General features: G+C 47.6%; 1 protein-coding gene across 1 annotated transcript; it reads left to right on the top strand.

Moving 5' to 3' along the window:
- Positions 1-10,542: 10,542 nt before the first annotated feature.
- PLA2G2D (phospholipase A2 group IID) lies at positions 10,543-16,250 on the top strand. The gene is made up of 4 exons (XM_030876356.2): positions 10,543-10,630; positions 13,767-13,911; positions 14,555-14,661; positions 16,105-16,250. The coding sequence occupies exons 1-4, from the start codon at positions 10,543-10,545 to the stop codon at positions 16,248-16,250; spliced, it is 486 nt and encodes a 161-aa protein (XP_030732216.2).
- The last annotated feature ends 5,555 nt before the right edge of the window (positions 16,251-21,805 follow it).

Here is a 21,805-nt window from a genome sequence, read left to right on the forward strand (position 1 = left end):
GTAGATCTTTTGACCTTGGGTTAGGCAATTGTTTCTTATATACTACAAAAAAAGCACAAGTGATAAATAAATAAATAATTGAACTTCATCGAAATTAAAAATTTTGTGCTGCAAACAATACCACTAAGAAAATAAAAAGACAGCCCACAGAATAGGATAAAATATGTGCAATTCATATGTCTGTTAAGGGACTTGGGTCCAGAATTCTTGTAACTCAACAATAAAGATAACAACCCAATTTAAAAATAGGCGAAGGATTTGAATAGACATTTCTCCAAAGAAGATAAACAAATGACCAGCAAGCCCACGAAAAGTTGCTCAACATCATTAGTCATTAGGGAAACACAAATCAAAACCATAATGAGTTACCACTTCACACCCACTAGGATGGCTATATATATGGTATATAGGTATGTACCCAAGAGAAATGACAACATACACCCACACAAAAATTTGCACACAGATGTTCATAGCAGGATCATTCATAATAACTAAAAAGCAGGGAAAAACAAATGTCCATCAATTGATAAATAGATACATGAAAGGTGGAATATCTATGCAATGGAACATTATTCAACAATTAAAAGGAATAAAATATTGATACGAACTATAACATTGATGAACCTCAAAAACGTTATGTTAAATGAAAGAAGCCAGCCACAAAAGGCCACATATTATATGATTTCCTTTATATGAAATTCCAGACTAGGCAACTCTATAGAGACGGAAAGCAGATTACTGCTTGCCTGGGGCTTGGGGGAGGGAGTGTGGGGTAGAGGAGGTTGGTAACTGTTAATGGGGAGGGCTTCTTTGGGGGATGTTGAAAATGTTCTAAAATTAGATTATGGTGATGGTTGCATAACGGTGAATATACCAAAAAAAAATCAAATTATACACTCAAATGAATGGTGTGATATGCAAATTATATTTCTGTAAAGCTATTCTATTTTTTTTTTTTTTGGCTGTGTTGGGTCTTTGTTTCTGTGCGAGGGCTTTCTCTAGTTGCGGCAAGCGGGGGTCACTCTTTATCGCGGTGTATGGGCCTCTCACTATCGCGGCCTCTCTTGTTGTGGAGCACAGGTTCCAGACGCGCAGGCTCAGTAGTTGTGGCTCACGGGCCTAATTGCTCCGCGGCATGTGGGATCCTCCCAGACCAGGGCTCGAACCCATGTCCCCTGCATTGTCAGGCAGACTCTCAACCACTGCGCCACCAGGGAAGCCCCAAGCTATTCTTTTAATGGATCATATTATTCAGTTTTAAAAAGGAAGGAAATTTCGACACATGCCATTTGGATGAACCTTGAGGGCATGTGTTAAGTAAAATAAGTCAGTTAGAAAAGGACGTATACTGCATGATTCCATTCGTATGAGGTACTTAGAGAGTCTAATTCAGAGACAGAAAGAATGGTGTTGCCAGGGAGGAGGGGAGGGCGAGGGCGAGATTAGGAGTTCTTGCTTAGTGGGTACAGAGTTTTAGTTTTGCAAAGAGGAAAGGAATCCTGCAGCTGGATGGTGGTGATGGTTGCACGACAGTGTGAAAAGTAGTTAAGATGGTAAATATTACGTTGTGTATATTCTACCAAAACTTTTTAAAAATCTTTTTTTAAAAAATGGATCATAGACCTAGATGTAAAACCTAAGCGTATAAAATTTCTAGAAGAAAGCGTAGCAGAAAATCTTTGTGACCTTGGATTAGGCAGATTTCTTGGTACAACACCAAAAGCATGATATACAGAAGAGAATATAGAAGGTATGAAGCCTACAATAAATTGGGCTTCAGGAAAATGAAACTTCTGCTTTTTCTAAAGACTCTACTGAGATAACAGAAAGACACATCACAGACCAGAAGAAAATATTTGCAAATCACACATCTGATAAAGGACTTGTATGCAGAATTTATATAAGAACTCTCAAAACTCAATAATAGGAAAACAAACCACTCAATTTTTAAAAATGAGCAAAAGATTTGAACAGACTCTTCACCAAAGAAGATATTGATTGACAAATTAGCATGGAGAAAGATGCTCTGCACCATCAGTCATTAGGGAAATGAAAATGAACACCACACGAGATTCCACTACACACTTATTGGAGATCCGGAAATTAAAAAGACCGGCTATACCAAATTTTGTGGAAATTGTACCTCAATAAAGTTGACTTTCAAAGAAACAAAAAGTTAAGAAACATATACTGCTTCTACATTTATAACAAAAATGTTTTATATATACACACACATATATAATGACTATATCGCCAAATAATTCCTAATCATTAAGCAGTTGACCCTGGAAGAGGGAGGCTTCAAAGGACATTATTCCCATTTTATGGAGGCGGAAACTGAGGCAACAAGCTGGGCTCAGCCTTGTGAGTCAGGGAAAGCCTGGTTACAGGCAGCAGCCTGAGGACCAGGCCAGTCCCTCAGACCAGGTCTCTACTGCAGGCACGGTGCATGTGGACATTGTGGGGAGGGGAAGAGGACCAAGCAGAAGAAAGAGGGCAATGACTAGCAGCTGCTCACCTCCTCCAGGAAGCCTGCCTATGCATCCATTATTATTTCTGGGCTCTCTTAACAACTGTGTTGGCTTGATCAGGCTGCCATAACAAGACACCACAGAGTGTGGGGCTTAAACAAGAGAATTTTGTTTTCTCACAGTTCTAGAAGCTGGAAGTCGGAGATCAAGGTATCAGTAGGGTTGGTTCCTTCTGAGGCCTTGCAGCTGGCCATCTTCTCCCTGTGTCTTTCTCCTCGGCTTGCAGCTGGCCATCTTCTCCCTGTGTCTTCACATGGTTTTGTCCCTCTGTACCTGTCTATGTCTCAATCTCTTCTTCTTATAAGGACACAAGTCATTTTAGAATAGGACCCACTCTAATGACCTCATTTTAACTTAATTACCTCTTTAAAAACCCTATCTCCAAATAGGATACTGGGGCCTAGGACTTCAACATATACATTTTACAGGGTGGGAGGACACGTTCAGCCCATAACACCACGCATTGTGCATATAACCCATGGTGATGCCCCACTGGAAAAGAATCAGACTTGAAAGTGAGGAGACTGGGTCTGGCCGGTGCTCTGCCTGAGAAGTGGCTTGATCCTTCAGAGCCCCACTAACCCCATCCGCAAATGGGACAGATGATACCCACCATACACATGGTGAGATCAAAGACCTCATGTAAAAGGCAAAACATTGCTATTTCCTATGGAGTGAATGGTGTGTCTCTTGGGTATACCCTTCCACCAGGTCTCAAGAGTGTCGACTTAAAAAAAACCATTCACAGCCTAAAAGTTGAGAGTCCTGTTTCATTCTGTGGGAATTTTTAGGACTTCAAGCCCTGGAAGCAGCATCTCAAGTAACCCTGAGAGAACTGCTCCCCGGAGGTGGGGAGCTAGAATACATAGGAGTTTTGCAACAAAGCGCAGGTAGTCAGGAAGATCAAAAGATTATTGTGAATTAAAAAAACCAGATATCCCAAGTTAAGGAATTAGCATTTTTTTCTATGTATGGGAAGATGCAAGAGTCTGGGCTCACTGAAATCATTCCTTTGATATGCACCTCAGCTATCTGAGGCCAGTATCCTGTGTTTTCATATCCTGAGGTTCCTCAGGGCTCGTCGTAGTGAGTGGCTGCAGTCTGATGGCTGCTAGATGGCAGGCAGTCTTCCCTTCCTGAGTTTTCTCAGGGTTCACCGGCTCACGCTGGGGGGCTGCAATCGCTGATGACATTGACATCCTTTGTTTTCTGATATGGCAGGAAATACTCCATCTCTCAAGAGGCTGTGGGCCCCTGGGGGAATCAGATTAACAGTAAGAAATGCCTCTGGCCTCTTGTCTGGCCCACATAAGTCAGCCCCTCCCTAAGTCCCCACGAAGTAAAATCTTGCCGCTATTTCTGGGAGTCTCCAAGGTAGGCTTGGGAACCCCAGGCTCTCAGTCTTCTGCTCTGCTCCCCAAACCCACCTCCACAGCTGTTCCTGGAGGCCTCAGCACCCCAAAGCTGTAGGCCTTCAGGGGCCCAGTGGGGTCTCCCTACCCTCCAGCCTCAGAGCCACACCCATCCTGCACCACGTTTGCACCCCTCTGTCCCCTGTGCCCTGCAGAGCCCCTCCCAGTGACCAGAGCCTACGCCTGGAGTTTCTGCAGAGCTCTCTCCACAGGGCTCCGGCCAAAGCCACCAGACAAATCTCTTGGGGTCCACAGTTACACCCCCCAACTCCTGAGGCAGGTCAAACCACCTGCACCCAATTCAACTTGTGCAAAGTGGTACCAGGCCCCACCCACACCTGCCGTTTGCAACAAGCACCGTCCGTGCCCCGTGTCTCCGAATCCTCACAAGAACTCTGATAGCTGGACATTCTCATGTTCCTCCAGCCCACTTAACAGATGAGAAAGCAGAGGGGGAGTCAGGATCCACACCAGGCCTGTCTAACCTCCTGAACACCCAGGCTCTGCTGCCCCCCAGGATGATGTGACCTTGAGGAAGGCAGCAGGGGCCCAGGCCAAGTCTGAAAACAAGGAGAACCTTCAAGCAATGACCATCTTGAAGCTGCCTGGAGGGGGATTTTGAGTGATTTTGAAAATAATTCTATGGCCACTTGTCTGAGAGGTCAAAGTGGAAATTCCCTGCTCTGTGACCAACTCCATCCTTTAGAAGCAAGAGTCCCTGGGCCTGAGGTGTGAGGGGAGGTCAGAACTTTAAACTCTTTTCTCCTGGGCGGAGGGGTCACCAGGTGCCATGCATTTACTGACCACCTACTGTGTGCCAACCGTTCTACCTGTAATCATGACAACGAGCCTCAGAGGAAGCGTGACTGGTCCCAGTTTCAGATGGGAAACCTGAGGTTCAGGGAGATGAAGTAATGTAATCAAAGTAATGCTGTGAATAAGCTAGAATTCGAAGCCAGATTTGCCTGATATCAAAGTAGAAATTTGTTTCTACTACACAACTTCAGTTGTTCATAATCTGGTAGGATGTCTGAACATCTAGAAGGATATCTGATCATCTAGACGGATACTGGATCACCTAGAAGGATATTGCGTTATCTAGAAAGATTATCTGATCGTCCAGAAGGATATGTGATCATCTAGAAGGGTATCTGAAGTGTTGGGTTGGCCAAAAAATTCAATCGGGAAAAATGAACCCGAATGAACTTTTTGGCCAAGCCAATACTTCCTAGTGAAGTTTGAGTCCACTTGCTTTTACTGTCATGATCTTCATTATTATTGTTATTACTCAAATTTATGGATGTATAACATATACATGAAAATATACAAATCAAAAGTGAACAGCCTGGGGACTTCCCTGGCCCAGTGGTTAAGACTCTGCACTTCCCTTGGAGGGGTACGGGTTTGATCCCTGGTCGGGGAACTATGATCCCACGTGCCACATGGTGTGGCCAAAAGAAACAACAGTGAACAGCTAGATGAATTTTCAGAATATGAACTCACCAATGTAACCAATACCCAAAGAGACAGGGTCTCAGCAGCACCCCCGAAACCCTCTTAGAAACCCCTCCAGTCACCATGCCCCTCAATGGGTAGCCACTGTCCTGACTTTTTTGTTTGTTTGTTTTGTTTTCTGTTTTGTTTTTGTTTTTGTTTTGCGGTACGCAGGCCTCTCACTGTTGTGGCCTCTCCCGTTGCGGAGCACAGGCTCCGGACACGCAGGCTCAGCGGCCATGGCTCACGGGCCCAGCCGCTCCACGGCATGTGGGATCCTCCCAGACCGGGGCACGAACCCGTGTCCCCTGCATCGGCAGGCGGACTCTCAACCACTGAGCCACCAGGGAAGCCCCTGTCCTGATCTTTAAAAGCGCCAATTAGCTTGACTATTTGGGAAGGTCATATAAATCTCTCTTACAACCTGTACTCTTTTGTGTCCAGCTTTCTTCATTCAGCATTATGTTTGTGAGATTTTTCCGGGTTGTTATGTGTAGCTGTGGTTTGTCGATGTGGTGTAATCACGCCATCTACCATTCTGCAGCAGACAGACATTGAGTGGTTTCTGGTTGTTTAATTCACTTACTTTAGTTCTGCTTGGGTGCAGCGGGAGAAAAGTGGGTCACTACCCAACAAAGGAATCTCAAATCTCTCCCTCCCTCCTCGCCCCCTGCCAGATGGTATCAGAGATGAAGTTCAGAAGACCCTGAGGAAGTCCAGCTTCTTTATTTTTTAACCTGTTTTCCTCTTTTTATTTTTTTAATTTAATTTTTATTTTATATTGGAGTGGAGTTGATTTACCATATTGTGTTATTTTCAGGTGTACAGCAAAACGATTCAGTTCTACATAAATCCATTCCTTTTCAGATTCTTTTCCATATATGTTATTACAGAATATTGAGTAGATTTCCCTGTGCTATACAGTAGGTGCTTGTTGATTATTTATTTTATATAGAGTAGTGTGTATATGTTACTCTCAAACTCCTAATTTGTGTCTTCCCCCTACATTTCCCCTTTGGTAACCATAAGTTTGTTTTCAAAGTCTGTGAGTCTGTTTATGTTTTGTAAATAAGTTCATTTGTATCTTTTTCTTCTTTTTTAGATTCCACATATAAGTGATATCATATATTTGTCTTTCTCCGTCTGACTTACTTCACTTAGTATGATAATCTGTAGTTAAGCCCAGCTTCTTTAAATTTCCTCTTCCCCTGCAAACCTTCAGTAATCCTGAGCTGCATCTCTAACCCCCTCTGGCAGGTTTCATCATGAATGGAATTCAGGCAATGGGATCATTTCAGTAAATGGGGCTTTGCGGGGAGGGCTGCATCAAGTGGAGGACGCTGGTCACTGGCTGAAAGGACATGTTCTCAACCCATGGGGGTGTCTCTTAGGAGATGGGAGTCCACCTTCTTCTCTGCACTGAGGCTGGGGGCAGCAGTCTCCAGGCTCTGCCAGCTCTTCTCATTTCCACCTCCATCTATGTTGGGAGGGCAAGAAAGTAGCCCCTGGGTAAAAGGACTCATCTGTAAAATGGGGATTAGGGCACTACCTGCTTACATTTACTTAGAACAGTGCCTAGCACGTAGTAAGGGCAGCTCTGGCAGACCTCTATTCTAACCCAATTTCTGCCACGTACCTGCTGTATGACGCTAGGCGGGTTCCTAACCTCTCTGAGCCCCAGCTGATGGTAACTATTCTTAATAGAATTTGCACTTCAGTGTCTAAGTCCTCTCCTGCTCCTTTCTGTCCACCACTTGGAGATATTGATGGACTGTGGCCTAATAGTATCACCAAGTGTTCTCCCCACTGTTTCCAGGAAAGTAAAAATACGGACTTTCTGGCAAGTCTCAGGAAATGACCAGTTCTAACTATTATATGCTGCTGATGGAACCAGAAGCAAGGGAGTTTCTAAATTCCTACGAATTTCAGAAAGAGGAAGAAGTTTAAGAACGCTTCAACCTTCTAATTCAGCAGTTTCACTTCTGGAAACCTACTTTAGAGAAACCCCCTTTTAAAAATAGACAAAGCTTTATTATCATAGTGCCTTCTTTTCTTTTCTTTTTCTTTTTTTTTTTTGGCTATGCTGGGAGGCATGCAGGATCTTAGTTCCCCAACCAGGGATCAAACCAGTGCCCCCTGTGGAGTCTTAATCACTGGACCACCAAGGAATTCCCCATAGTATTTTCTATAACAATGAGCAATGGTGACCTAAAAGTCGTAATAAGAAAAAAAAAAAGCAATCAATAGAAACAGACCTAGAGACAATGCAAATGATAGAATTAGTAAATAAAGACATTACGACAGTTGTTATAACTATATTCTATATGTTTAAGAAGATAGAGGAAAGCTTGAGCATGTTAAATTAGAAACATAGAAGATATTTTTTTAAAAACCCAGGTCACATTTCTAGGGAGAAAAAAATACACTGAGATGATAGAGTGGATAGGATTAACAGCTGACTCCAAATGATTGGAACCAGAAGGTTAATGAGATTGACCCCCAATTACCTCACCACCAACCAATCAGAAGAATGTCCATGAGCTGATCACACACCCTGCAACCCCCTCTCCCTCACCCTGTCTTTAAAAACCTTTCCCTGAAAGCCACCAGAGGAATTCAAGCCTTTTGAGCATTAGCGGCCTGGACTCCTTGCTTGGCGCCCTGCAATACACGGGGCACTTTGGTTCGCCACAGCCCGAGGTCAGTAGATTGGCTTTACTGTATGCTGGCAAGCAGACCCAAGTTCGGTTCAGTAACACTATCACTGCCCCATTTCACACATGAGGAAATGGAAGACGGAGCCGAGCAGCTTTCTCCCAGTGAAGCAGCTGGAACACTGGGGAGGCAGCCTGAGTTCGAATCCCACGTCTCGGCCTCTTCACCTCCACGTGATGCTACATAGCCCGTGTTGTGATCACCATAATGGCATCGTCTCTGTGGGTGAGATTTGGTGTGGTGTGCTGTGTGCATGTGTTCTCTAAACCCCACAGCAATCAGAGGAGGGAGGGACTGTTGCCCCCACATTGTCCCCATTCTGCAAACGAGGAAGCCAAGGCTCATGAGGTCAGGTGATTTGCCCAGGGTCCCACAGCTGGTAAGAGAAGAAGCCAGAGTTTTAACACAGTCCCTTTGATCTCAAACTCAGCCTTTCAGCTGTGCGCTGGGGCCTCTGGGAGTATCGGGGACAGCAGATTTTGAGAACTTTTTGTAGCATCTATTCTGGAAGCAGCAGAGAGAGGTCCTGGCTACTTTTGCTCCTGCCGAAATGATACCAGCCTGGGGGAAGCTGGGGCTCTGGAGAGAAGTCCTATGTCCCATCAAGACCCCAGATCTAGAAGACTGTACAGTAAGGTCCCACATTGGTAAGAGCACCAGGGAATGACTACTGAGCACACAGAGGGGAGGAGTGTCAAAGAATATGCCAGAGACATTTCATTTACTTGCTGCTTCATTATTTTGCATGCAGATTGCTTTCTCACATAGGAGATGATCAGTTGGTGACTGAGTCTAGGAACAGAGGAAAATTAGATTGAAAAGAGAGAGCGAAGAGGGCTGGGAGAGGGAGAGGGAGAATACCTAGCAGTGTCTCGCTTTTTTGGGTGGACTGATTAGCTAGCAGCAAAGAGGTCAGCCTATGCACTGTGTTCTTGAACAGCTATATGACGGGCACGGAAGAAACCCAATTTCTGGTCTCACGGACTCTCCACCAAACCTTGGAAGGTTACCAGTGGAGCCTTTGTGGCAGACCATCCCTTTGTAATGCCATGTGTGTCCTGCCATCAGCATCTCCACCCTAGTTGGGCTGGGTCCACACCATTTGCCTCATTAGGATTCCCATTGTAATCTGGGGCAGACCTTCCGCAGGGTAAGTAGTCAACACACTCAACACACGTCAATTGCCTTCAAATTGTGTGTGTGCTTTGACTCAGCAAGTTCACTTAAGGAGTAGATCCTATAGAAACAATTTTGGGCAGAAACTGAGATTTAACAACAAAGATTTCTTTCACTGTACCACTGTATGGTCTAAAAGAGTACGAAATTGACCTATATGCCCATGAATAGGGGATTTGTTAAATGAAGAGCATAGTCATATAATGGAATACAAGGCTGCCTTTCAAAACATTTCTGCAGGAGAATAGTTAACAACATAGAAATATGTTCAAGTTATTTTAGTAAATGAAAAGACAGACTACAAAGTACTACCTGTAACATTTTCCTAATTCGGTCAGGGAAAAGTGTGGAAAGATGTATATAGCAATAGAACCAGAAGGACATACACCAAAGTGTTAATAGTGGAAACAACTTAAGCTCCCATCAACGGGTGAAGGGATAAAGATGCCATGTATGTGAGTATATATATATATATGTACACAATGGAACATTATGCAGCCGTAATAAGAAGGATATCCTGCCATTTGCAACAATATGGATAGACCTTGAGGGCATTATGGTAAGTGAGACGTAAGACAGAGAAAGACAAATACTGTATAATATCACTTATATGTGGAATTTAAAACAGCCAAACATATAAAAACAAAGAGTAAAATGGTGGTTACCAGGAAGTAGGGGATGGGGAGGGATAGGACCAAAGTTGTTTAAAGGTACAAACTTGCAACAAGTAGTAAATAAGTCCTAGAGACAGTAGAGTGAATATAGACAACAATGTTGTGTTATAATCGCCAAACTTGCTAAGGGACTAGATCTTAATTATGCCAACCACAAAAAGAAATTGTAATTATGTGACATGATAGAAGTGCTAATTATTGCTGCCATGACAACTCATATTATAATATATAATGTATCAATATGTTGTACACCTTAAATTTGCACAATGTTGTATGTCAATTTTTTTAAAAAAATGAATGGTGATGAATGGATTCACAAGTGATTTTAAATTTCTTCTCATCGCTTATGTTTTCCAAATCTTCTACGCTGAACATGTTTCTACTGCAATCAAAAAGTTGAAAAAACAGATATTAGAAACAAAAATCATAAAATTCCTCATTGCCGGAAAAGAGGAAACAAAGAGTATGGGTGACCTCGTCCAGAGCTGGGAGGGGTACATGCATCCAGTAGGGTTGCATCTGATATAAAGAGCTGCTAGCATGGAAGGGGACTTCCAGCAGCTGCCTCCACTGCTCTGTGCTGGGATCATGCGACTTGCCTCGCTGTGCATGCTGGTGGTGTTTGCTGGTAAGTGGGGACAGGACCCACAGCTGGGAAGGCAGGGAGGGAAGCGGAGATGCCCTATATCTCTTTCCTAAGCTGAGCTGTTGCTCTGATCCTCACTGCCCTGGCCTCGCAGTCCCCAACTCTTTGGCCTCCTGCAAGGAGCCATCCGTGGCTGTCAGTCCCCTGGAACAGTGGCTTCGGCCAGAGAGCTCTGGACCGCCAAGCTGTGTGGCATACGAAGGCGGGAAACTACAGAAACTGTGGTCCAGCTGAACTGATGCCTCTGGTACTTCGGACACAAATTATAGAAATGGATCTGCTCCCCTCTGTCCCTTTGACCAGATAATAGCAATCTCTTACCTATGTACAGCACTCTACATTTTTAGAACTCTTGCATGTTCATTATCTCCCTTGAACCTGGGAAGAGGGTTCTGTTGACCGCTGGGAGATGGGGCAGTTTCCATCCGATCTTTAGCAGATCAAATGTACAAATCTGGTTCCTGGCAAACTGGCGTTTTTGTTTCTTGAGCCATCTCAAAATATGTGATTTGAGAAAGGATTTGCATTTTTAAATGTGGTTTTGTGTTATTTTGGGGACTTCCAAATTCTCAAGAGGAACACATCTCCAAGGTTACCGTAAAAACCATTAGGAAAATTGCAATCAAGCTGCAGAAATTCATCTCTCAGATGCAAAGAGGCAATACAGTATAGAGATAAAATACACAGATGAACCTGCATTCAGATGCTGGCCCATCACCTCCCAGTCGTATGACCTTGGCCAAGTCCCCCTACCCCTCTATATCCTCATCTGTAAAGTGGGCACAATGGCACCCTTTACATTGGGTTGTTAGAAGGACTCTAATGAGAAAACGTTTACAAAGTGTTTAGCAAGTGTAAGTAATAGTAAGCGAGCAATAGTTTAACACACAGCACATTCACGAGATAGTAGTGATGTTACCTCCTGCCACTGCCGCTAACCCTTGGGAGAAAGGGCTCCATCCCCTTCAGTGACAACTGAGGATGGAAAAAAGTAACCCAGGCAGGTATTTCTGTCAAGCTAAGCCAGTGCCTGAAGCCCTCATGACCACAAGTTGAGCTCCTCAATTTCCCAGGGCTGGGTTGACCTCACTGTAAAATTATGAGAAATAAGACCACCCGAAAGCATTCTGAATCAAAGTTGAATTTATTGTTTGCCTGGCAAGGAACAGCTGCATCCTTCAGGCGTGAGTTTATTTGTGTGGCTATTTCTAAGCTGAAATGGAAAGGGCTAGACTTAGGGGGGACAGAGGTACAGCAAAAAGGCGAGATTCTGAATTCAGGTCCCTGGCTGGCCTCCAGGGTGGACGGTAACTCTCCTGGCAGTGGGCTGCTTTCTGGTGCCTTATCACCGAATCCGGAAGTCCAGAGGGCCTGGGGTCATTCCTTAGGATGGTCAAAACTTAGCAAGGTTTCTCTTTAACACCCGTACATCTACAGCCACCATGGCAAACAGCAGTGGCATTGTGGATTCCCACATGCTGGGGACACGACCTGCCTGCAAGTCCCTGACACCACCAGTCACTTTTACCTACAGCCCAAGGCAAGCACCCTGCTTGTGATCGAACCCTTGGTCTGCTGCATGAGTTCATCCCAACCCCACCTCTTCCCATCCCAACCTTCCCCAATCTGGGGCTCATCCCTGGTTTACTACTTCATTTGAGTGTAGCGCTTTCATTATAACATCATTTACTTGGCGGGGAGGGGCTCCAAAACTAGGGTCACCTGAGGGGGCCTCCCCAGCCCAGTCTCCCTGAGACTCTGGGCTCCATCTGTGTCCTTGGATCATCTCCCCAGCTTGCACACAGGTACATTCCAGTCCCCTCTTACCTTGTCTGTTTCTCCCAAATTCTCCCCTGAATTCATTGACTTAATATATTTTATTTCTCCTAACTCAACATAATGTATTCCTCTCTCCCAATAAAATAAATTCCCCTTACGATCAACTCTAACCAGCAGATATTATGACTGAAATGAAAAATATCCATGAAAGTCATTGATTTCGGGGCTTCCCTGATGGCGCAGTGGTTGAGAGTCCGCCTGCCAATGCAGGGGACACGGGTTCGTGCCCCGGTCCGGGAAGATCCCACATGCCGCGGAGCGGCTGGGCCCGTGAGCCATGGCCGCTGAGCCTGCGCATCCGGAGCCTGTGCTCCACAACGGGAGAGGCCAGAACAGTGAGAGGCCCGCGTACCGCAAAAAAAAAAAAAAAAAAAGAAAAGAAGATCATTGATTTCTAAATCACACTGCTTCCCACGAGAGCCATGCATGCTGTTTAATGTGTGGATTTCTCTACAGGCTGTGCTGGGGGTCTGGGGAGGTGGGGTGAGTGTAAGAGGAAGGGTGTCTTCCTATTATGGAATGTGAACTCAATGCCCAGAGACAGAGAACAGAACCAGACTGCCTTGGGTTTCAATCCTGGCTCTTCTATTTACCAACTACTATGACCTGGAGCAAGTTACTGAGCCACAGTGTGTTCATCTCTAAAATGAGGATTAAAAATAGTACTTATAGTACCAATGTTGGGTTTTTAGTTTTCATAAATATACCACGATTATCTAAGAAGACAATAACATTAGAGGAAACTGAATGAGGAGTATATAAGAACTCTCTGTATGATCTTGACAACTTTTCCATACACCTAGAATACACCAGAAGAAAAAGGATTTTTTTTTTTTTTTAAAAAGTGTTTATCTCATGGGATGGATGGAGTCAATATGTCACTAGATGAAAAGATGCATGGTAAGCACTCACCAACTATCATTATATTTTCAATAACCTTAGTGTTAGTTGTCATTTTATTTTATTTATTTTTTTTGCGGTACGCGGGCCTCTCACTGCTGTGGCCTCTCCTGTTGCGGAGCACAGGCTCCGGACGCGCAGGCTCAGCGGCCATGGCTCACGGGCCCACCCGCTCCGCGGCATGTGTGATCTTCCAGGACCGGGGCATGAACCCGTGTCCCCTGCATCGGCAGGCGGACTCTCAACCACTGCGCCACCAGGGAAGCCCTGTTGTCATTTTATTATCCAAGGTCATTGGTTTGATCCAGGTGCCAGGCCTGCAGCCCACTGGCCTCCACTTAGATTCATGTCCTCTCCTTGTGGCTGGGCTCCTTGACAGGTGTGATTCCAGCCCAGGGCGGGATACTGGACCTGAACAAGATGATCAGACGAGTGACGGGGAAGAGACCCATCTTCTCCTATTTTCTCTATGGCTGTCACTGCGGATTTGGTGGCAAAGGCCAACCCAAAGATGCCACAGACTGGTAACTCCTCCCAATCATGCCCTGCCCCTACCCAGGGACCCTCCCCTTTCCTCTCCATCCATTTATTCATGTGGTACTATGTGCTAGGAACTCCGCTGAGCTCCAATCCAGCCCCAGCCCTTCTGGAGGATTCCCCACAATCTCTAAAGGCCCCCTTGTACTCTCAACCCCAAACTAGTTAGAATACCCACACACTCCCCAGTGCCGTTGAACATTGTTTTTTAAAAGTCTTACCTCTTTTTGCCATGATCACATTTGGTTTTCACAGCAACCCTAGGGATCAGCCAGAGGAGGGATGAGAGCCAGCCAGGCCCGGGGTCAGTCCCCTCATCCACCACTTACAGGCTGTGTGATCTTGGGCAAGTGGCTTGACCTCCCAGAGTCTCAGTTTCTTCATCTGTGAAATGGGGATAATGCAAGCACCTCCATCATAGGGTGGTCAAAAGGCTTAAGAGAGAATTCATAGATAGCACAGGTGCCTGGTACACAGGAAACAATAAGAGTTAGCTAGAAAGAAGACTAGACCCTGCAGGCCTTGACTCTTCCAAGATAGGCACACGATTTCTGCTCTGGGGCAGGGATAGCCAGAGACCCGAGCTGGCCAAGGAATCAACACCACCATCCCCGTGTCCTCTCCCTCCAGGTGCTGCCACATCCATGACTGCTGCTACGCTCACCTGAAGCACCACAAATGCAATATTCACTTGGATCGCTACAGCTACAAGTCTTCCCAGGGGAACATCCAGTGCTGTGAGTGCCCAGGCCTCGGGGTTGGAGTTGGAGGCCGAGGAAGAGAGTTCTAGCCTGCATTGCCTTAATGTGCTGTGTGACAATGCACAAGCTACTCAACCTCTGTGTTTTTCTCATGTGTCCAGTGGCAGTAGCTGGGCTGTGGAGGAGAGGCAGGAATGGGGGTAGGAGTATGGAGAGGTCCAATAGGGGCTTTGACCCCTTGTGGATCTGGAAGGCTGGCAGACCTCAGCTTAGATCCCTGACCCACCATTAACTAGCTGTGTGACCTTGAACACGTTGCTTAACTTCTCTGAACCTCCTCTGGAAACTCAGGAAGATAACAGTATTCTACTCCATAAAGTCAATTCAAGAACTAAAATAAGAGCAGACACAATGGGCCCTGCAGATGCATGCTCGATAAATTACACAGGCTATCGACGTTACTGTTCATTTTTTCATCATCATTTGTCCTCAGAGCAGCCCAGCCAGGAGGCAGCACCACCCTGGTGATCTCTATTTTGCAAACAAGGAAACTGAGACTAGAGTGAACTGTTTGCTCAGGGTGACACAGATGTAAATGTCGAAACCTGGGCTGTAACCCAGGTCACCTGGCCCCTGGGTTCATGCACAGAGAAAGGTGGCAGGTCCCAGGGCTGGGAGTTGAATGGGCTCATTAGCTGTCACTGTTAATTGAGAACTTAACAATAAAAACAGTAATAGTCAACATTTACTGACCACTTACTATGTGCTGAGGGCTTTGCCTTCTTGCTTTAATCTTTTATATATACATACATATATATATATATATATATTCTTTTTCAGATTCTTTTCCCTTATAGGTTATTCAAAATATTGAGTACAGTTGCCAGTGCTATACAGTAGGTCCAGGTCTTCTTACCCCCATTTTACAGATCATGAAACTGAAGCACCGTGGTCCTTTCCCCAGAGGCTTTGCGCATGCTGTTCCACCTGCCTGGAACAGTCCCCTCCTCCACCCTGACTTTCGGGAATGGGGGCAAACCCTTCCAATCTCAGCTCAAATGGCTCTTGACACTGAGTCAGATCCCACCCGTTTCCCATCTCGTAGCCCCTGCATTGTTCCTCACTCCCGGGTAGCACAGTTGCTGGCACTCATTTCTGTGGTTCTCTGATATCTGCCCTCCCCAGGGGGGTGTGAACCTCACCTGTCCATTCTGTTCAGTCCTTTCCCCCCAGGGCCTGCCACAGGATAGGTGCTCAACTGTTTTCTGAAGGGATGAATAAACAAAGGAGCAATGGCACACAGGGAGGCCATGGCCCGCGCCCAAGGTCACAGAGCTAGAGTCAGAGTAGCTGGCAAGGGTACCAAAAGCCATGAAAGGGCTGAGCTGCCATCAGCGTCTCCCTCCAGGGGCCCTGAGACACCCCTGCCCCGGCTGGGGAAGGGATAGATGCTAAGTGCCCTCCTCCTCCACCCCGCAGCTGACAAGGGGAGCTGGTGTGAGCAGCAGCTGTGCACCTGTGACAAGGAGCTGGCGCTCTGCCTGCAGCGGAACCTGGACACCTACAAGAACCACCTGCGTTACTACTGGCGGCCCAGCTGCAAGGGCCAGACCCCCACGTGCTAGGAGGAGCCCCCTGCACCGTGCCACGCCCCCTACACCGCTCCTGGCTTCTTGAGCTCCGGAAGTCCTGCAGGACCACTGCCCCCCCCCCAGGATCTAACCCCTGAACCAGGCTGGCTTCTTTAAAGCACTCCCTGGAAAAGGGAGGGTCTTGGCCTTCCCCCACATCCCCCCACCTTGCCTCTTGGACCTTCTAAATCTTCCCAGCCAAGGCAGCAGCTGTCTCCCCTGAGGGTGGAATGGGGTCTTAGGAAAAGCCAAGGCCAGGGAGCCCCCAGGGATGGTGTTTAGGCCAAAGCAGCGGGCGTTGGGCGTGGGGTCTGGGGGCGAGGTGCAGCAGATTCTTCCTCTACTGCCGCTCCAGGCACCCCCCTCCCCAGGTCCCCCCCCACCAGTCCAATGCACCGTCCAAGCTGCCACTGGAGTGGCCTCTCTAAAGGGTGATATTGATCTTTTTGTCTGCATGACTCTACTTCTTAAAACCCCAAGGTCCTCCACCACCCAGGATAGGGGCGGAGTTTGGGACCTGCACTGTCTGGCACTGTGTCCCTCTCCCTTGGAAGCTTGGGGATCCTTGCGGGCATGGCCTGTGTCTGTCTTGGACTCAGTTGCATCCCTGGTGCCCAAAGCAGTGCCCAGAACCCAGAAGGGACTCCGTAAATACTTGAGGGAAGGGCTTGTCGACTTAAAAAAAAAAAACGTAACATGAGAGCTGCGAGTTAAGTTTTATTTGGAGCAAAATGAGGACTATAGCCTGGGAGACAGCACCTCAGATAGCTCTGAGAAACTGCTCCAAAGAGGTAGGGGGGAAGATCAATATATATGTGATTTTGGTGAAGGGGGAGCACAGGCCATCGAGCACATTTTTTTGCAGAAGTTTGCTGCTAGTCTCGTGAAGGTTACGGCCAGTCACGAGGAACAGAAATCACCGTGAAGTATTTTAGTGCTTTTCTAGATTTGAGGAGATGCAAGTATTGGGCTCATAAAATCAGCTCCTGAAAATATCTAACTATCTAAAGGCCTGTTCTGCCAGTGTTTCCCAGAGCACAGAGGGCCTCATTTCTGCTCTCCACCCTGAACTCCTTTCAAGGGGTGTTGAAGGTCAGAGGCTGCAGCAGCTCGTGATTGAGTCCTTGTAGAGGTAGTTGGCAAGGGCCAGTGGCAAGTGTCAATTTGCTGTTGACAGGCTGGACCAAGCAGCCCACCCCCTTTGCTCCAGGCACCTGGTCCACAGGCCATGTGTCCTCCAGGCACCCGTTCCTCTCCCGCTGCCAGGCTTTTGCTCAGCCTGGACTTCTACAGCGACGCTCCACTGTCCTGCCGTCTCCAGGTGGCTAAGCCCACGCTAGGCTCCTTGGGGTCCAAGGGCAACTTCCTACAGGAGTCCTCCCTGGCTGATTCCTCCCCAGTCCTAAGGGCTCACTCCCGCCTTTGAGCTCCCACAGCACTGTATGGGTCTACAACTTGCCAAGCTCTCGCTTGAGTGGCCTATGATGGTCCAGACTGCTCTGACTTCCCTGAGCCAGACTGGAGCTCCCGGAAGATGGAGGCCACATCAGTTTCATCTTTGTTTCCTCTGCTGCCCCACGTAATAGGTGCTCAATCAATGCTTTGAGATCAAAGGAGCCCATAATGGAGAGATGGTGGTGGGGGCGGGTGGCGTTCGTGCCAGCTAAGCCAGGTGTTGGCTGCCACGTGCTCACATCGGCCTCCTTCTCTTGAGGGTTGCCCTTGGCTGCTGGGAGCTACCGTGCCCATCGCCCACCCCACCCCGCCCACCTCTAACCAATGAGTTGGGAGAATAATACCATGTAGGGCATAACTGCCCCCTGCCTCGTGCAGGACCATCTGGGTCACACGCTGTGTGCCCCAGTGCTCCTCGTGGGGTCAGGCTAGATGTCTTGCTTTGTCCCCTGGCCTATCCTGTTTTCCTTGTTCTCCTACAGGTTTCTCCTGAGACCACTCCCTCAATAAATCATTCACTTGCACAAGAATTCCCATCTCAGGCTTGGCTTTTAGGGAAACTAACTTTGGATGGATGGATGGATGGATAACATTTTCATATAAGGAGTCACAATCTGTCATTCATATGTGATTAGCGGTATTTCCAGCTACGCGGCTGGGGCACCTGGAGCCACCCACACCCTCCTGCCCGTAACACACATCTGTGAAACAGCTGACCAAGGGGTTTTCCTTCCATGTGAAGCTCAGTGGCTCATGCTGGAGACCGTAATAGGAATAAAGAACTATGGGTGCTGGGTTCGAATTCCAGGGAATTCCCTGGCGGTCCAGTGGTTAGGACTCCACTCTCTCACTGCCAAGGGCCCGGGTTCGATCCCTGGTGGGGGAGCTAAGATCCGCAACCTGCGCCCTGCGGCCAAAAAAAAAAAAAAAATTCCATTATACCACTAGTCAGCCAGGTGACCTTATATGAGAAATCTAGGTTTCCTCGTGTGTGAAGTATAGATGGAAATACTAAAAAGAAAAGAAGATGAGGCTAATGTATTAAACAAGATTAATGCATATTAAGCCTTAGCACAGTGCCTGGCCCATAGTAATCCCTCTTTTAAAATTAACTGTGTTATTACTGTTGTTGTTGTTGTCGTTATGCAGAGGCCAGATCTGAAGTCACCCCCAGAATGAAACAGGAGGAGAAAATAGTTAATCAGTGTTGCCCTCTTTCCACCCAATTCCTCTCTCCTTTCAGCATGAAAGCTGTGTATGTTAGATGATGACACACGAGGTCCATTTATTCAAGACACACAGTCAAGAGCTGGCGACCCTACCTGCCCATCAGAGGTCCCCTGTGCTAGGCTCTGTGGCTTTGTGACAATATCAGTGTTGGCAGATACGGACATTATTATCCCCATTTTACAGCTGAGCAACCTGAGGCTCAGAATGGGAACAGGAACCTCCACAGGTCCCACAACCAACAAAAGGCAGAGCCAGGATGCCACCCCAATCTCTTCCCCCTCTGCTCCCTGGCACCCCCTCCCATTTGTACCGATCAGGAAGCTTCCATCCAAAAACTGTGACTCGATGGGTTTCAACAATGAGGGCACTTATCACCTCACATGACAAGACATCCAGGAGGAAGGTGGCCCTTCAGTGGCTTGATGATGTCATCAGCACCGGTTTCTTTCCTGGTCTCGGCTGGCCACCCTCACTGTGCTGGCTTTGTCCTCTGGGTGGCTCCCCTTCCCGCTCCAAGATGGCAGCCATCATTCAGCCCTCAAGCCAAGGCAGGATAACATCCAGAGGAGAAAGTGTTGTCTGTTCCGTGTCTCTCTTTAGTAAGCCCTACCACCACCACCCAGCAGACCTCTGGCTCAGGACTGGCCACGTTAAGCCATGGTGGCCCCAGACCACCATGGAATCACCATGATTGGTTTAGATTCCTCAGGATTTATTTACTCCTGAGAAGGGACAAGGTCAATGTCCCTGAGGGGAGGAGAACTGCCAGAATCAGGGCTGTCAATGTCCCTGAGGGGAGGAGAACTGCCAGAATCAGGGCTGTTGGGGTTATTGATGGGATTGGTGTTGGACGGGCAAGTCCAGGGCTGGGTCAGGAGGAGGACTCTGCCTGGAGAACCCTCTGTGAGCCAAGCACCTTAGTGTTGGTGCCTGCCCATCACATAGTAGGTGATCAATAGATTGTTGAATGAATGAATCCCAGGTTGGTAAAGACATAGGACTTTGGACCATGAGGTGGGATGGGCAGATGGGGTCTCAGGGTAGCCAGGACAGAGTCCCCAAAGTAAGGGGAGAACCTCCTGCCCTGTGAGTTCTCATTCTGGGCCAATTTCCAGCTACTGGAATTGGATAAGAGGCACAAAGGAAGGAGAGGCTCACAGGCAGCTTCTGTCCTCCACCTCCTGTCTCACATACCCCAGGATGAAGGAAGCAGATGGAAGGACACAGACACCATGCTTCCTCTTTCCTCCAGAGTCAGACTCGGAAAAGGCAGGGGCTGGGAGCGGTGGACAATGAACCCCTGACACTGAACACCTGTGGCGTCCACTCACGCGGTCCTCTTAACTCACTCGGAACACTGGAATTGTCACCTGCATTTTCCAGCTGCAGAAACTGAAACTCGAGGATGAGTCACTTGTTGATAAATGGCAGGGCTGGTATTCGAACCCGGGTCTCTTTGGCTCCAGGGCCATGTCTCACCCTACCTCCCACACTCTTTATTAGAACAGTTGCTGACTCAGCCCTCCGTGACCCTCAGAGGGGAGCAGCTACCCCCAGGGACAAGGAAGCGAGGTTGGGGTATGGCAAGGAGGGATCCTGGAGGAAGGTATGGTGAGTAATAATCGTATTGACAATAACAGTTGCTCTCAGTTCGAGCCCTCACATTTGGAGCACTTTATCCTGCACTAATCCCCTTCCCACCAGGGGCTGGTCCTCTGTTCACCTGGATGTCGGGTTCCACCTCCATAGGGCAGGAGCCCAGCCCAGGGCAGTGATGGGCCGACGACTTCTCCATGTCTCTGCCAGTTTTTCCTGCTGGATCTTGCTCCTTCCTTCTTTCCTGGGCTGTGCAGGTGGGGCTGGGGCCCCTGTCTCTGCCCCCTCGCCTTGAAAGGGGGATGAGGGTGTTCCCACCTGGGGTCCTTGACATCCTTGCTAAAGTCAGTCCGAGAGCTGACCTGACCCCGGGCCAGCTGGATGACCCAGAGTCAGGACCTGCTGTCTCTCTCCCTCTCATTTTTTTCACTTAAAATAAAGAAGAGATTTTAAGACAGTTTGTGAAAACTCGAAGCAGGTCAGAGAAGGCGGTGCGGGGGATGCCTCTCTGTTCCCTCTGCTGTAGGTTCCTGGCCAAGCCGTGCCCACCTTGGGGCTTCTGGAAGGCACTTTCCTGAGCTCTTTGCAAAACTGGCCCCTTCTGTCACCCCGAGCTCAGCTGATAGTCACTCCCTCAGACAAAGCCCCCCCCCTACCCCTGCCCTGCCAACCTGAAGCCACCACCTCTCCGCCCTTACTTGCTCCCTGTCTCCTGCCTTATCTTCTCTGCTTCACAGTTTCTGATGGTTTTCCTCGTCACTTCCTCATCCACTTGCCTATATCACCCCAGAGGTCCACTAAGACGTAAACACGACAAACTCAGGGAGGGACCACCACCTCACCAGCACCCAGAATGATCCAGAATGACGCCAGAGGCACGTGAACTAGCTGCTGAACGAATGAGGATTGATAGGGAAACTTACCCTGTTTCTCTCAACTGGCTACTTCCCAGCCGTGTGACCTCGGGCTAGTGGTTTTACTCCTCTGACCCTCACTTTGTGATCAATCAAACGGGGGTGACAACACCTACCTCTTAAGACTGTTTATGATTCCCACGAAAGGGAATTTTTGACCAAATCTTCATCTCTTTCCCGATGAGCGCTTCCAGTTGGTGAGAAGGTTGAGACAGAGTGAAAGGGGTGGGGTGCCCAGATTGGAAAGGGGGCGTGTTTTATCACCTCCCTGCTTCCTCCCTCAGACTATCAGAAATCAGCCACCCATTCTCTGCCAAGAACACTCCCCTACTCCCAGAAGGCCATAGAAGTGAG

This window comes from Globicephala melas, chromosome 1, assembly GCF_963455315.2.
Source record: "Globicephala melas chromosome 1, mGloMel1.2, whole genome shotgun sequence".
NCBI classification, from domain to species: domain Eukaryota; kingdom Metazoa; phylum Chordata; class Mammalia; order Artiodactyla; family Delphinidae; genus Globicephala; species Globicephala melas.

Excerpts from the sequence above, each read along its gene's own strand:
- PLA2G2D (XM_030876356.2), top strand. The coding sequence starts at position 10,543 with ATGGAAGGGGACTTCCAGCAGCTGCCTCCACTGCTCTGTGCTGGGATC. Across the intron at positions 10,631-13,766 it reads CATGCTGGTGGTGTTTGCTG|GTGTGATTCCAGCCCAGGGC; the intron begins GTAAGTGGGGAC and ends GCTCCTTGACAG. Across the intron at positions 13,912-14,554 it reads CCCAAAGATGCCACAGACTG|GTGCTGCCACATCCATGACT; the intron begins GTAACTCCTCCC and ends CTCTCCCTCCAG.